General features: G+C 34.5%; 1 protein-coding gene across 1 annotated transcript in view; it reads right to left on the bottom strand.

The window, feature by feature from the left end:
• Positions 1-451: 451 nt before the first annotated feature.
• The window catches only part of LOC149552328 (uncharacterized), a 46,674-nt gene continuing 29,533 nt past the window's right edge, over positions 452-17,592 (bottom strand). Inside the window, exon 2 of the mRNA XM_089787866.1 lies at positions 452-999. Within this exon, the coding sequence (XP_089643992.1) occupies positions 882-999 (118 nt within the window). The 3' untranslated portion in view covers positions 452-881. The remainder of the gene's footprint in view (positions 1,000-17,592) is intronic.

The raw sequence follows: 17,592 nt of genomic DNA, 5'->3' as shown, positions 1-17,592 counted from the left end.
ATAATACATGTAAATGCGCTAACCAATACCGGTATTCAGCTAAAGAAAGTGTTGTGTAACCCGTACATTTAATAGGACCCGCAACTCAGAAAAAAGGGCAATCAGTCGCTACCAGCATGGAGCAAGTCTATCCCCGCTGTATTCCTCTCTTCTCCCAAAGTTCCCAACTAGGACTCCCGGCAAGCGTGCAGATGTTTATTGGTTCTAACATATTATATTGATGTCAAAAACATTAGCTGACGTACATGTATCATTGTATCCACAACAAGTATTATCTATCTATCCTGTCTGACAATCGCTTAAGGCAATAAGAAACACTCAATATCAATCCTGGCATAATGGATGACTCCACTCGGCCTGCAGCGTGTTAAAAATCACCTATAAAGAACGCCATATCACCTGCAGCAGCTTCCTACACAATTGCCTCTGCCAAATAAACTTTGAACGTAAATTCCAAAACAAATTGCTCTTAAAGAGCATAGATATTTTCTTTGCACACTTTCCAATCCAGACATCTCTAAATCATTCTTTGGATCAATATCTTTATGGACCAAAAAGGATAAAAGAAAGAAAACAATTACAGACTAAAAATCCAAATATAAGTATTTCAGAGTCTTTTAAAAACATCCCAAATTGTGATTTCCTTACATGAGAAGGCAAGTGCCAAAAGGAGACCAGGTGCTTAAATGCAAAAACGTACAAAAAAAATCTACCCAAACAGCTGACTTGCAACTATTCCTGCTTTAGTATGCAGCCAGAACAGACTTATAAAATAAGAAAAACGGGTGCCTGACTTAATGTAAAGACAGTGAGCAGGGTTATCTCAGTATATATCACTAGAGATCTAATTATATGGACTAGATTTGTAATTAGATGAATTTTTAAACTGGACCATAGCCACCACGCAGGGCAAGCACAAGATGAAGAACTGAGCCACCCTCAATGTTGTAATCTCGAGCAGTTTTATCATCGTTCATCTGCTTTCCTGCATAGATAAGCCTAGAAATAGGCAAAATAATAAAATTATCAATCCCATGTTGAAAATAACCAAAATAGTTACTAAATAATAAATCAAAATATAACATATAATAAATGGATAGAAATCTTTGGAAAACACAGCTACAAAATTTCCAAGTAATGAATTGTCACATTAAGCACAACCTCTATTATTGATATTAAAATTCTGAATATCTCCAAAAAAACACAATCTGATAAACAAATATTACCAATCACTGGATAGGGACAAAAACATCCATCCAAAATCAAGGTTATGAACAGGGACACACATCTATTCACAACAATCACTATTACGGAGATGCATCCAATCATAGCCACCAAAACTTGTGATTGGGAACAGACACATCCATTCACAAACAACCAACAATAGTGATTGGGGACAAACACATTCAATCACTTACATTAATAGTTTGAGAATCAAGTCCTCTTTGTCATGTATGTAGCCACCATTATAGATCATAGTCACTCTAATCACAAATAATATGACAGTTGTCGCTGCCACCTGGAAACCGATCTTGGCTTTAGTCATTTTGGCACAAATAGTTGTCACCAATGTAATTTCAAAACCCCGTCACTAGCAACTGACGAGAGGTCGCTGAATCTCCTCCAGCCTCTTGTGCCTCCATCCTCCAATTAGTTTGCAACTTAGCAAATGTCTCTTTTGAAGCTCATTTCATCAATTATGAGGAAGACTATATCCTTACCACCTACCACGTACTTCAATTAATTTTGTATTCCTTGAGGATGCTACACCAACTGGAATCTTAGCTTTTTATTACTTGATACATCATCATATGTTTGAGCCTTCAATTCAATATTTTGAATTATCAACACACAGAAAGTGGAATTTTCATGTGGTTGCTAGGAAAAGCACAGCTGAAGCATAGTAAGGCTGATACCAATTCAAATTCATTGCAGACAAAATGAATCAAATGCCATCTAATTGGCACATCGAAGGCCACTGTAGCTTCCCAATGTCTTTGAGCAGCTTGCAAAGGAAGTAACTTGAACTCTTTTGTTCTCTTGTGAAGGGTACTGTATAAAATCTGTATAGAAAGTTTATTGATCTGAAGCATACAAATCTTGCACTTTATCGCCCAAAGGAGCTGTGTGGATGTCATCTTCTTTGACTCTCAAGTAATTCTTGTTAATGTCGCCACGTGATACCAGCAACTATGACCTTATCAAGCAAAGAGGAATTACTCGTACTCCATCTTCAAGACACAGGTGTTAGGTTATTGTTTTAAATTCTGATAATAGCTTGTAACCTATGTCACAAGGTTCGAGTTCAAGTTTGGCAACATTAAAATTCAACTGAAATTCGACAAGGAAAATAATTCAATTTTTTTGGGATTAAATTTGTATTATATGAATTTAATATTTAAATATAAATAATAATTTTTTTTTAAATAAAATAATATTATTTCATATTTGAATATATTATGATAATCTTACAATATTATAATATAAATAAGTTTAGATTTTAGTTTAAAGAGAATTACAATATAGCTCATAAACATATTAAAAATACGACTTCAATATACTTTATTATAGGAAGGCAAATCTTTAACCATGTTAGAAAATTTAGCATATAACTTTTAAAGATTACTTGTGACTTCAATATGCTCAATGCCCAAATACAAGATCCTGCAAAATACTCAACGCATAAAAACTCATTTATTCATCTTGATTGCTTCACATATGTGCAGACCTGTGTAATAGAAGTGACCGCCTTAAATTATTCGTTCAAATTGATGCCCACGCCCCCCTCGCTCTATTGAAAAACAAATTATGCTGTAAACCTGTTTGAATATAAGACAAGTTTCAATGTATCTCAAGTCATGTTTTGAATTTTCTGATTTCTGAACTTGTGATTGAAATTTGGTGAACTTTGACTTAGCTTGTAACTATATTAGAAATCAAATCTAGGTTGAGTATCGTTGATTTAGTCATTTAGAATAGTGTTAAGAATCTATATTTGTAGATTGATGATAGTTTAGTAAAGTAAGTTTTGTTTAGGTTAGGTTATAATTTATTAACAGTTATTGTCATCAAATATGTTTACCAAAATTTCTATCTAAAAAATTCTGTTGTGTAACTCTTAAAAGAACAACACAGCCTCGAGCTGAGAAGCAAATCTTTATAATCCACAAGAAGAAAAACACTAATCCTGTCAACACCTAGATCCCAAATTAGCTCATCCATCCAATCCTGGGAGTAGAAATAGGGGTTTATCATTCAGCCATTTGAATAATCAGTCCACCCAATGGATGCCAAAAACACCTCCAATTCGCGTGAAGATCAACCGATTAAGCCACCAAGTGTCACCGTTCCCAGGTATAAGGAAGAAATCCATCTCGTGTGCAATATCTAACACATATTCATGTCTCGGCAAATGCACATGCAACTCAATAACTCCTATAGGCCAGGCCAAATCTGAAAACATAATTGTAGACAAAGCATGGGAGCCACTAATAACTTAAGAATAGATGAAGATAAAATCATCAACCAATAAATAAATAACTGCTATATCATAAGAGCTCAATGACAAATCTGAAGTTGGGTTGTAGTTTTCTTCATTATGTGTCAAAGACATCTCTACACTTTCTAATTTACTACAACAGTCATCAATCGAACCAACCTCTTCACCAAGGAAATGATCATTATCACATAAAATTTCAGAACTAGTATCACTTACTTTGTCCTTATCCTCATGTAGAAAAATTGTTACCTCATGATATTGTAAAGGCGTATAACTGTTGTAAAAATCAGGAACTCTTGTGGTTTTCTTTTGTCATATCTTCATTCACTTCAAAGGCCAATTCACTGAAAATAATATGGCCACTACTTGTACTAAAGTTACCAACGCTTGTAGACCCCTGATCATATTTGTTTCCTTGTGTTAAAATTTACAATTTCGTGCGAGTGTGAAGATAAATCTTTGCTGTCCCAAATCAGAAGTTTAGACTCCTCTTGTAATTGTTCACGATTAAAAGTGTCATTAAATTCATTCAAGAAAACATCACTTTTCACATTTTAGCTTATGTTCATTTGCAACAGCCTGCACTGCTTGCCACTAAATTTTCCGGTGTCAATTTATCAAACAGTTTGCAATTGTGTACTGGTGGTAAATTTCTCAGTTCGTGTTTAATGGTGCTGTGATAAAACCTTATAAATATTTTCAGGCATGAAAGTTTGGCACATTCATTTGCAACAGCCTGCACTACTTGCCACTAAATTTTCCGGTGTCAATTTATCAAACAGTTTGCAATTGTGTACTGGCGGTAAATTTCTCAGTTCGTGTTTAATGCTGCTGTGATAAAACCTTCTAAATATTTTCAGGCATGAAAGTTTGGCACATTGGTTCACATTTGAAGGATCACAATGTTTTGATAGTGATAATTCTGTAAAAGTAGCAGATAAGAACAATTTGTGATTTACATATAGAACATAGCAATATATGATCTTTAAGAGCAGAATCAATATGCTTCAATCATGCCAAAAAATTTGGCTGTCCTTGTTTTGACCAAAGATATTCTACTGATTGGCTGGCTTGCTACAAGATTAAGAAAAGACTTCAATTTCTATTCGATTTTTGGAGTTCTGACCTGAACCTTTCTTTGTTGGTCTTCCTAAATGTGCTCAATTGTTTCTGCATCCTCCTGTTGTTCTGAGATCCTACCCACAATACTACTGAAGCTTGAGTACCACAAACAGCAATATGAAATGGCCAGCTCTTACTCTCCTTTTTCAAGACGAGCGCACAACAATGGTGTTGTTCAAATCAATGTAGCAGTATATTTCCCCTTTAAATGCCACAGAGGACATTCACCAAAGAAGTTAACAAAAACTACAAGCTTCATTAGACAACCTAATACTTTCATGGTGAATGAAGATTTTGCATGTAGTACAAGAAGAAGAATTTCCAAGCAGCTTAACACCAAGGATGGAATGTCCCCTTTTCTAGAGAATAATTTAATAATAAATTATAAAAATAAATCACAATAATGAATATAATTTATTATTAATATATGCTTATCTCAAATAAATAAGATTACACAATACTGTGAGTCTACCATTTTTGTAATATTCCCTCGTCAAATAAGGATATTAATAATTAAACAGTAGAATTCAATAAATAAAAATAATAAAATATAATCCTTAATATTAATATATTATTAAAATATTAAGATAATAGAGATAATAATAACAATATATAAATATAATATAATAGTTAAATAATAAATTAAATAATAATCAAACATAATAGATTAATAAAGCCACTAAATTGAGAAAGGAAGATACAAAGCATTGTTAGAAAACCTATGACATTGACTATACCCCAATCCACTAGACTTACAAGGGGGTCAAACAACAATGGTTACCATAGCCACTCAGACCTTATGTCGGCAAATTCATATGAATTGAATTTACTATGGAGGTCAACAAGGAATTCGTCCACACAGACGATACCTTGTCTCAGCTTTGCTAATGTGTGTAGACTTGATAGAAGATGTTTTAAAAAGATAAATATAAGGATTAGATCATTAGCGTGACCAGAAAAGGATCTCAATTGCCACATAACAGCTGTGGATGCTAAGACACTAATATATAAGTTATTCTAAATTGATAATGTGTCTACATTCAGTACAGAAGACTAATCATTGAGTATACATGCAAACTGAATATTGCTATATTGACAACAATAAGAACACTATTCTATGTAGCCCGTTATAAAGAGAATTACATTACATGGTCGCAAGATAGTAAACTGCGATGACTATCGAAGGGGTGTGATCAGAAATTTGAATGAAAAGAAGTGATTAAGGCAATAGACACGTCCTACTCTTCATACCTCAACATACGATATAAGAAGGCATTTTTCGCAGATTCACTGAAGGAAAATCTCAGACTTTCTTACATTTTTTATCTGAAAAAAAAAAGAACCTGAGTGATATAGTTCAGTTTTAAATATATATCTGCAGATTAGTATTCTCATATAAACTTATCGAATGGGAGAGAATCATAAAGGTAGAGGATATGGCTAGCAGCCACATCAGAAAAGAGGATCGAAACAAAATACAAACACCAATATATAGGGAATTGTCTGCATCAGTAGACTCACCATATATCCAAGACACTGAAAAGCAACGGAGACCAACCAGCAAGTTACACAGACCAGTCAGTGATAATAATAAATTTGGAAAAATACACCATCGATCGCAGATATCATTCTCAGTCAATGTTCATTCCCTCTTAAGGGTAGAGAAGAATAAGAAAAGGAGAGAAAGTAAACAAGGGCTATTATTCATATACTTCATTAAGTATAAGTCTGTCAGGGAAAGAATAAGGATAAGAGAAAAAGGAGATAATAGAGAACAATCATCGTGGCTTCAACCCATCAAATAGGTAGTAATTTCCCACCCATGCCCATTACAGGTAGTGAATATATACACATTTACATATAATCAGAATACAAGAAACAGGGGATATTACGTTTGAATTAACACCAAGTATCTAGAATTCTAGGGTAGTTCTAGACCAATGATTACAATAATAAAAATTTCTTTCATATACCGTCACAGCAACATGCTTAGGCAAAAGATGTATGTAGATTAAGAAAGTTGAAACATCTGCAAACTAAAGGAAAGAATACAAGCTCAAGTCAGTTTTCAGTAATACCAAGTCCATAGTCATCTACATTAATCAATCTCTCCATTTTTCTACAATTCATCAAGCCAAGAGTATTAATACCATAAATATTGGCAAATTAAAGAATTGTGTTCAAATTTAGAAGCCTGTTGCAATTGAAAATATAGAAAGTAATCCCAAGTTCTAAAGGATCTTAGAAGGGACATTACAAAAGAGGGGAATTGCTGACCATAAAAGTCTTTGTCATATATCAAGGACATACAACAGTGGACTATGTGGTCTGTGTCATTTGAAAGATGTCCTGCATATGCTCACGAATGTCCGATACAGGATACACAAGGTCTTGCAGTAGTTTATGATAAAAATCACAACTCTGAAAAAAAAACCCAAGTGCAAGACTCTGAATGCAGTGTGAACACAACCCCCTGAAACACCCAATTCGACGGTTTGCATCTCAGCTTTGCTTTAGTACTTAGCAATGAATAAATCAATTCGATTTGGAAGCCCAAGAGACATCTATACTTAACAGGCAGGGATGTTGGTAATCCCATTATTACATTTCACAGCAACAATCTTTGGTTTTTACAATGCAAAAAAATATCACATAACCCATGCCTGGAGAATATGAACCTCTCCTTAAGAGTTTGCCTACATTCACATGCATGTATAGTTTCATGACTATGCAAAGTCGCAGGTACAATACCATAACGAAACCCACAGCATGTGTAAATAGCTTTGTCGGTGAATATCTGTCCCAAGAGATACTCTGAATCACAATGTGTCTCTTTTGAAGTGAAGGGAATGAGGCCCGACATTTATACACCCACTGGTTCTGGAATGATTGAAGGCTTGCCAGAATATCTGCAAGGTAATCAAGACACTAGCTAATGTTTCCTTTGACTCCCAAATACATTGTCTGCAAAGATCTTCAAGAAATATTTACCGAACATAAATATTTTCCATACGGCATTCAGCCAGAAATTATAAGGTCACCCTTATAATTAGATGCCAAATTTATAAAATCTATTGTCGGTAATATTAATCCTTTAAATGGGTATTCTCAAAAGATAGCCCTATGAATATCTCTGACTATTCATATTCTTTCAATGAAACATTTAATCACCCACACTTTTACAGCCATTCACTACAATGATATTTACTGAACCATACGTAAGACATTTACTTCGGAAATATTATTTTCTCTTATCAAATAGGACAATACGAGCTCTAAACCAAACTAAAACTTTATTTAATCCTCAACTTTCAAATATCAATTAAAATTGTCTCCTTGAGAAGCAGGCTCCACGCAGAGGTATTATGGAGAATGTTAAATATTCAAGCACACTCGCAACATGTATATCATAATATTCAAAATGTATATTCCAAGTCTGCATTAAAATATCGTCTACTACCATAACAGTAATTCCCTGAAATATATTAAAACCTTCCAATATTTACATTCTTCGCCGACTATATTGCAAACAATAAGAATGGAACTGCCAATGTATTAAAAGAGTCGCATGATTTTTCCACATGGGTCACTTATGAATATTGCTTGAAGCCTTCAACTATCAGAAAATTACTTGCCACTTATTTTCAGAATAATATATTCCTTGTTTCTCCAAATCGGACAGAACTTTGTGATCTATTTTCCGGAAATTTCAGAACTGCAAATAATTTTGTCTTTCAAGAAATCTCACAGGCTGGTAGGAAAACCTGCTCTGATAGTATTGTGAAATCCTGAACCGGATATTTTGCCCCAAATTTCTCAAATAATTTTCAGAAATACAATTAGATAATTGTATGTAACAAATTTCAGATTAACCAGCAAACACCAGAAGACACCCATGAAAAATATACTCAGAAATGTTATTGCATTTTAACATTCAGCAATACAATAACAATCCAATCTTAAGTACAGAAGTAAAAGTTGGATTGGATAAGCAGAAATGAACCAGGAAAACAAATATGAAACCCGTTGTGAACCTACCAGTGAAGATGAACTGGATCTCTGTCCAATCCACCGAGAAGCTGTCCTCATGTTTCAGAAAATGGCAGATAGAAGCTTTCCAAATTTCTCCAAGAGAAAACAGAAATCAAATCATAAATCCAAGCATGCTCCAAATGAGTTCACTCCTCTTCTTTTAAGCATAACTTGGTGACTCTTCACATACCCCTTCTTGTCTTTCATCTTCTTCCTCTTTGTCACCTTTTAATCCTATTTTAAATACTAAAAATGGCATTTAACAATTTGCAACTCCAATAAAGTTACTTTTATATTTTATGAGATTGGCTTTTAATTTTTCTAATGTCCCAAAATGGGACATGAAATGAACTCCTCATTTTGGATTTGGTGTAGAAATTCTTTTCCACTTACCCTCAACACTTTAGGACTGACCTCCTCGAATGCATTCTCATCCATTGAAGATGTGTGCTTTTTTCCATCTCTTTCAAAAGTATGAGTAATAGCAGTGTTACAGGACTCTGCAAGTTCCAACCCAAGTCATGGCTCCAAAGTCTTTTGGCCTCTAGACCCTAAATTGTTCGAGTCCTGGCAGAGTCCATGGACTCTCCTGACTTGGAGAGTCCTGTGGCTAGGACTCTTCCATGGCCAGCTAAGCAATAGAGTAAAAAAATAAACATTTTCTAAGGATTTTTTTCGCTTTTATGATTGTATTGCAATACCAAGATCCAAAAACTTGTAATGGTGATTCTCAATAAGGCAATCAATATGGAGTAGTAAAAAATGTCTTGCATGTAGCAGGTATAAAACATAACAATTTGTCTATAAAGAAAATTACAATTTACTATTTTTTTTGCCAAAAAAGCAGTTTCATATGAATATCACAGACTGTAATCACAAAGTCATGGAACCATGTATTAAAAATTTGAAACAATACTATCAAATTTGAAAGCATTACAAGTTACAACAAATAAAACACTTTCCTTTTAAAGAATTGGGCATCTTCAGAACAATAAAAGAACAATTTTAAGGTTTGTAAAATATCAAAAAAAACAAATGTCTATTAAACCAGCCATTTGACAAAGTTAAAAGATGTTGACAATTAAGCAATTATGTAGTTGTTATCATTCCAAAAATTCATAATGATCTTTCTAATTTACTAAGGACAAAAGATTCAAGCAAAGCTGCATAGTAGAAGAATATAATATGATTTTTTTGTGAAGACTTATTAATGATATGCCACTTCAAGGGAGCAACCTTGTAGTCCACTTCAAGGGAGATACCACCAACAGTCTTTAACATGAACACAATGCTCAACATGATGATAATAAATAATATATACCTTCAATTATTTTAGTCCGTCTTTTTTCTTTTAAAAATTTGCATTAATACTTATGTGATCATTGTGAACTCGAGCATGTGTGCAAAGTAGCTTCTATTTATCTCAATTATTGTATCTTTGATGTTAATTTCACTAAATGATGCATGACCAAAGATTTAGATCTTTAAAATATTTGAATTTCTTGGCTTTTCAATTTGCCGAGTCCGGATGCTGAGTTCAAGTCTGAGCCCAAAACCAGTTTGCCGAGTCCGGGGTGAGTCTGATCTTGTAACATTGAGTAATAGTACTCCCATCATGAACTAATTTCATGTCTAACTACTAAGGCCTAGCTAAAAGAGCATCACAGACATCCATTAGCATATTATCACATGTTACTTGATCTTTGCAACTTCCTATCTAAAATTCCATTTGGCACTTTTCATTTATTTACGAACACTTGATATCCTTTATGTGGCCAAAACATCTTATATGGAGTTGAATGTGTTGTCTTATTTAGGCCTATTTTACCAACCATTTCAGAAGGCACAAGGTTGTCAGCACTTCCACTATCAAGAATAACCTTACAGAATTTACATTTAGTCTTGCCTGGAATTATTTGTGATGTCCCCTTTTCATCTGACGTTAGAATAATCAAATGATTAAAAAAAAGTTTTCAAAAATAAGTAAGTTTGATGACAACTAAATTGGAAAATTCTAATTATTTAAAATGGTCATAAAAATACTCAATTAATTAATTGAATAATGAATAATCCTAAGGGTTTCAGGATTATTCGCATTTAATTAATTAAGTACTAAACCATGGTTGTGTAATAAAGTGACTTATTTGATGTCAATGGTAAATAATGAGAGGATCATTGTATTAGCAAGAAAATCAAATAAGAGAAATATTGTAGTCACTCATGAGAAGTTTAATATTTACAGAGAGTTTTATAATTCTCATTTCACAAAGTTCCAAGAGGGTTTCACAAGGAATTTTAGAACTCATTTGCATAATCAAGGTTTTGATATTTTCTACCAAAGAACTTTGAAAGATTGTGTTTGTGCGTTCAACATCTCCTAAGTCAGAAACCCTTAGGTGAGTCAGTTGTATGGAAGAAAATCCATTCAGCCTATTCGGTGGATTCATTTCAGAATTTGCATTTTGCTTATTTGATCAGTTGGTAAAGATTTGATGAAGTTTGTAAAGATTTGAAGGTTTTATGAAATTTGACAGGACACTACAGCTATCTATACATGCAAGAGTGATCTGCACTGCCACTACAGTAATCCATACAGCTGCTATGAACTGGGTTGGTTTGATATTGATTTCTAGGGTTTTAGGTGAGTATTGAAGATTTAGGCATGACAAATGATATTAGATTAGCATAAAAGTTTTTTTCTTGCTGCAGGAAGACTCGGAAACATAACAAAGTCAGTAATTCTTCATCATTTGTTATGTAGTCATCATTCATTCACACACACTCTTCTGTGCATTATTTTATTCCTCCTGTTCATTGAGCTTCTGGATTGTGCCCTTGGCACTACAATTTCAAGCTTTAAGTTGCAAGTTTATGCTATAAGGGTATCGAGCGTTGGACTGTGGAAATTCCTTTATCTGGTGGATGATATTTCTGCACCTGGCACTGAAGCTGCACATACCATTGACGAAAGTATTGCTGTTCAGATTAAGAGCTGCTCCACCATACAATAACAACAATTCTGATTTGCATTTCTGATCTTGCAAAACTATTCTGTTGATTTGTCAGGTTAACAGCAATTTGAGTTTGAATATTGCAACTATTCCATAGGCCTGCTCTGTTATGATCTTTCTTTCCTGTGCATATTTGTGAATCTCTGCTATCTCAGCAGCTGATGTAAATGAGGAATCCCAAAGTTTAATTCTACACTTGCTCCATTCTGCTGTGTCATATGTATTAAATGTCCTTGCAACAAGCAACATGAATGAAATCTGAAAACCAAAGAACAATTAGCAAACAGAGCAATATTCTTTCCTTATTATCATTCAAATCAGTGAATAATACATTGCAAGCCAACTTGTTGAATAACACATTTGTAGCTGATTGGGTAAATGAAGTGCAAAAAAATTAGTGGCAAACTGAATGGGAAATTACATTCTGAGAAATGTTTTTCTTTGAGTGGGCCATTGAATTTCTTTGTTATATTTAGCAAGATTCTGTTCATGAGTAATGACTCTCCAACCTCAGGTGCATCGTCATGAATAGGTGATTTTGCACTTTTTTCTTCACCTTGAGCAATATGTGCACTCCTCTAACTTGTTGCATGATCCTCTGAGAACTCATAAACTTTATGACCATATTTATTACATTTGAAACATTTCCCAAAAATTCTGTATTTTGAGGGTTGTCCCCGATGATATGAGTTGCTGACTTCTTTCATCCTATACTCCATCCAACCTGAGAGATGCATGACCTTTCAATCTGGTTGCTCCAAACTTCACTTTCTCTCATCAGCCACATTTTCGAATTTTAAGTATTTATGCATGGCCCTAATCAAGTCAACCAACTCTTCAACATTCATGCTGCCTTCATACATAGGTACCTCAAACTTTGGTTTGGAACTTGTTCTCACAAATCACTCGGACAATTCTTGTTTCAACTCCTATCTCAAACTCTGCCTCTTCTTCTTGAGGTTCTTCCTCTCTATCACTGACATCGTCTATGTCAACTTTTCTTCTTTGTGCAAGTTCCATAGCTTGCAACTGTGCTTGAATGTGTCTCATCTCCTCTAGAATTTTTCCATTTGCAGCTGGTTTTCCTTGATCCTGTTCTGTTCCACAAACTATGAATGCCATCTCTTGGCAGAGAAAATCATCTCTCACACATACGGAAGTTGTTTCGTTTTCAGATACCAATAATGGTATAGGACTAATGAACAACTTTATTTTGATACACAAATTAGATCTTAATAATGAAGTAGAGATTGCAATCTTCAAACAATCCTCGCTTCCTTTTTGTTTCCTTATTTTTGTAAGAGGAAAATTGATTCTTTCAATCCTTGAAAAACTTCAATCCAAATCCAACAAATTTTTTCAAATACATTTCAAATATAAAACCAAAACCCAGCAAGCATCATTGGCTAAGCCTTGGCTAGCTCGTCTAACTCTGACCAAAATTATCCTTCATTATCTTCCATCTGATGCAATCTTGATCATCCTACTTTCACTCATTCTTGAACAAGCAGAAGCAACACTTAGCAGTTTATGTGCATATTATCAAAAATTTAAGAACTGGATGAGTAAATGTAAAACTAAAATAAGGTATAATCTGTCTACGCTGGAAAAGAGAAACCCTGGCCAAGAAATCTAAAGCTTAGAAATACTACAAACTAGGCCCAGACAACTACCTCATGGTATATGAACCAAAAATACATAAACCACAAACATGGATAAAACAAGTAGACAGATTCCTACATGCCTCAAATTATGCGAATAAATTGCACAACCAAATTTATAAACCCATTCATAATTATAGGATCAAAATTTCCGTTCTGCTCTGATAATACAGGAAGGATATGCTAGCCTTACAAATTTAATAATATGCTACAGAGCCATGGTTGGGCAAATATCCAACACCCAGTGTTCAACTTGGGTAGAAAGATGGATAAGCACTAACTGTGGTATCTGTTCTCTGTTCCACAGTGCTTGGAGCATGACCAGAAGAATGTATCCCACCAACTGCAGCATCTGACAGTGAACTTTGGGCATATCCAATATCTCCATCATAACCATAACAACTTGTATGGACTGTTGTAACCTGCTCCAGAAGCTCAACCAAGCCTCACTGATTGCCTATATGCAGTTTCAACATAAAGAGAAATACCGCTAACATCATAACCCAATTGAGCTCTCAAATGCATCAAGCATGATTCTGCATACCTGGCAACACCATCCAGAGAAGAATATGAGCATTCTGATTCAGATATTGCCCTGTAAGGATAATTGGCTTCATCAATGTATTTATTTACTAGCTCCAGATGTTGAGTGTAGGTATCCCTAGGATAAGGAACAATCCTTGATGAAACCCAAGGGGCTCTCCCAGATTGGCTCTGATACCAGAACTGGTGCAGCACTAATGGAACAAAATCAACAAAATTCAACAAATCTCACAAAATGTGGCTTTCATAAATTTAATAAGTTAAGAGTTGACATGAGGATGGCTTTTATACATCAACTCAAGCCAAAAATTAGTTGTTCAAATCTTCCTTTATTTGAGGAAATCACAAGTACTAAAATTTCTCCTACTCCCAGGCTTAAGGTAAAAAAAATTGATTCAGAAGATTATCAAGAGCTTATAATAAACTCCTGACTATGAGTCTAGAAATATCTAGAACAAGCATTAATAGTAAAACTACAAATATATAAATGGTGTACTTCAATCATACTCCTTGGAAGTTAAGATTGGAAAAGCCATCAAAGTAAAACTTATTAAAAACTGAAAAACTCATTGGAATCATTTCAATTTGGTACTCCTAATTGTCAAGGTAAAAACTCATAGCTCCAGTATTCAAAAATCAGAGTTCATTGTTTTCATTGGAAAGCTTAAGTCATGAGCTAATTAATAGAGTTTAGACCATAATACAAATTAAGTCCAATAGTCACACTGCCAAATACTTCACCAAAGGACCTACAATATAGAAAATATGAAAATCCAGAAAAAAACATTTTCCAATAATCTTTTTATGTCTGCCAAATATTGCCACTTCAACAAATTGGGAATTTTTAGCACCATCGTGCCTCCCCGAGAACAAATGGGCTCATGCCTCTGCACTAGATGGGAAGCTTTTGGGGATTTTGGTTGCTAGTGAATAGCTTCCACTGAAGCAGAATCGACCCCGCTTCAACACCCATTAAAGTGGAATCTACTGATACTCTTATCTCCTTGACCATTGTATCAATGATCTGAAGTATAGGGCAGTGTCCAGATTTCTTAATGTGCTTTACAACTGTTCAATTATCTGTCACCTGTCCAATAGTGTTAGAAAGCACGGCTGAAATAATTCAGCATTGAACACTGAATAAAAAACCAAGATAAAATAGCAAGTTAAATGAAAACGTGTTATCATCAAACACCTTAGTAATAGTGTATGGACCATGTCACAGAGGTCTGAGCTTCCCACTTATGCCCTAAAGCCCTTTTTTTAATGCAGCTATAGCTCATCACCCATTTGGGACCCATGAAGGACATCATTGCTTGTTTTCTCACCAGTTATTTACAAAACCTCATGAGCTTCATGCAGACTATGTCAGATCTTCTCATCCAATCTGGTAGCCTTATCAAAAAAAAAAATCAGCATGTGGTGACGCCCCATCTACCACAACTAGTGCTACATAAATGGGTGCCAATGATTAGTATCTATGGTAGACTTAAATGTTGTGTCAAGGGAAGCTATGAAGAGCTTAATTGTAGGGAAATTTTTTGTCTGACATGTGATCCATAATCTTCTACAAGATTAAACTTGTAAAAATTAACACTCAATTTTTTTTTACCAATGTTCCACAAGAACTTATCACCTCTTTAATGGTGAAGTTTCCAAGACAGACACTTACAAGGACATAGGAATAGGGACAACGCATCCCATTTCTGCCTGCAGATGGGAGCATCTTGGCTGCATCCCACTTTGTATGCAACACAATGAATCTCTACAACAAACATTAGGGAGACTCCCCAATGTCCTTGGGATAAGTTGAAGGCGCCTAAACATCCCTCAACCATCCTGAGGCCATTAGAATGTCTCCAAACCTGCCAAAGTTTCTCTATGTTACGATAACAATTTTCAGAGGTATCAAACATACAGAAGGCATGATGGCATGTACAAATGGTTGATCTTAGAAGGAAGAAGAATTTTAAACATGTTATTGAAAGTAAAATAAACTTTAAAATTTTAAGTAACTATGAACATTTTTGTTTACTCAAGATGCATGCTCTCTTGTCTTTAAAGATTTTCTAATCAAATAGTTCATAACGCATATGCCACAGACAACTCAAGCTTACTAAAGAGTGGGTGAATGCAATGAGAGTGCAGTGGTGGTAGATGCCATCAAAGATTCATAAATGTTTGTGATTTTTTGCTGACTATTGTAATGGATTTCTAAAAACAGAAAAGAATATTAAAAAAGAAATCAACAATGTCAATATTCTTGTATCCAACTGTGCTGCGCTTGTCATTTACATTAATCAAATTCCCAACTTCATTGGTAGTTCTCTAAAGAATGAAGATTTTGTTACAGAGAATAAGGATTTGGTGTTAGAGAAAACATAGGAACTATTGGGAAGACTTATATATATTAGAATACAATGTATTTATTATTCATTAGTTTAATTAATGAAAATAAATACTATTCAAATTATATAAATGTACACATAACTTTATGTATATAATATTTATGCCACAATTGTTCCCCCATCTTGCCCAACTTTTTTGTCCATATTTATAGCTACTCCCAGAGGGTGGACCAAGGGCTTTCACCTCAAACTTCTCTTGCATAAAAAAATGCATTAACAAGAAATTGTACCTCAAGCTTCTCACTCATGGAGAAGAACTCATTAACAAGGGATTGCACCTCAAACTACTCTCTCAAAGAAGAAATCATTAACAAGGGATTGCACCTCAAACTTTTCTCGCAGAGAAGAACTCATTAACAGGGGATTGCACCTCGAACTTATCTCATAGAGAAGAACTCATTAACAAGGGATTGCACCTCAAACTTCTCCCTTACAAAGAAAATCTCATTACACCACATAAAAGATCATCTAAATATGGAGACTCCCTCTAACAAGGACATCATCCTCACAACTTTGATTATCACAATAAAAGAGTTGATTCCAAGTTTGACCAAAAAAGGACCTTTAGTAGTCATTAAGCTACACAAGATTGTTGAACCTCAACAAAAGAGCTCAGCACTCTCCTATCACACAAGCTCCCTCTCAATCTCATTTCTCCCTCTTGAAGAAACAAAACACAATGACAAACTGAACAGAATCTTCCTCTACAATGTAGTTGGTAGGTTTTCAAAGATGGTTATTTGCCTATGTAGGTTTTCAAATCTGAGATGGTCCACCTCTAAGCAAGGAAAAATGGGCCTACTTTAACTTTTCATTTTTTTAAACTAAAGTCAAACTCAACCCTAAAATACAGACACACAAAAACAGAAGGGGCCACTTTAACTTTATTTTGACGTTGAATGTCTTGAGCCATTGAGAATTCATCAAACATATCTGAATATGAACCAATATAAGCTATGATTATCTAATCTCAAAGGACTCAATTATGGTGGTTCACGCAACCAACTGTTGATAAAAGGATTTGTATCAAGCCTTTGGCAACATAACCACTAATATCTAGATTTGGTAACAATCAAAATTTGATCATCTAAGCAAAGAGTAGTTCTTGTAACTAATCATACAGACAAAGGAAACTCGTAAGTGTATCTTTGTAGTAATGAATGAGGACAACTTATAGGTGCTAATGACATGGTAAGCAGCAAAAGAAGGTACCTATGGTGAGACTTGTGAGATGTTTGCAATTGCACCAACATTGGTATCCCTATGAGACTTTGACTTTAACTTCTTATTGTCATTATATATTTGAACTTTGAAGC

Source organism: Cupressus sempervirens, chromosome 6, assembly GCF_028749045.1.
Source record: "Cupressus sempervirens isolate cs-2001-9-10 chromosome 6, ASM2874904v1, whole genome shotgun sequence".
NCBI lineage: Eukaryota > Viridiplantae > Streptophyta > Pinopsida > Cupressales > Cupressaceae > Cupressus > Cupressus sempervirens.
Note: the sequence above shows the minus strand (reverse complement) of the source record. Positions and strands in the feature narration are given on the sequence as shown.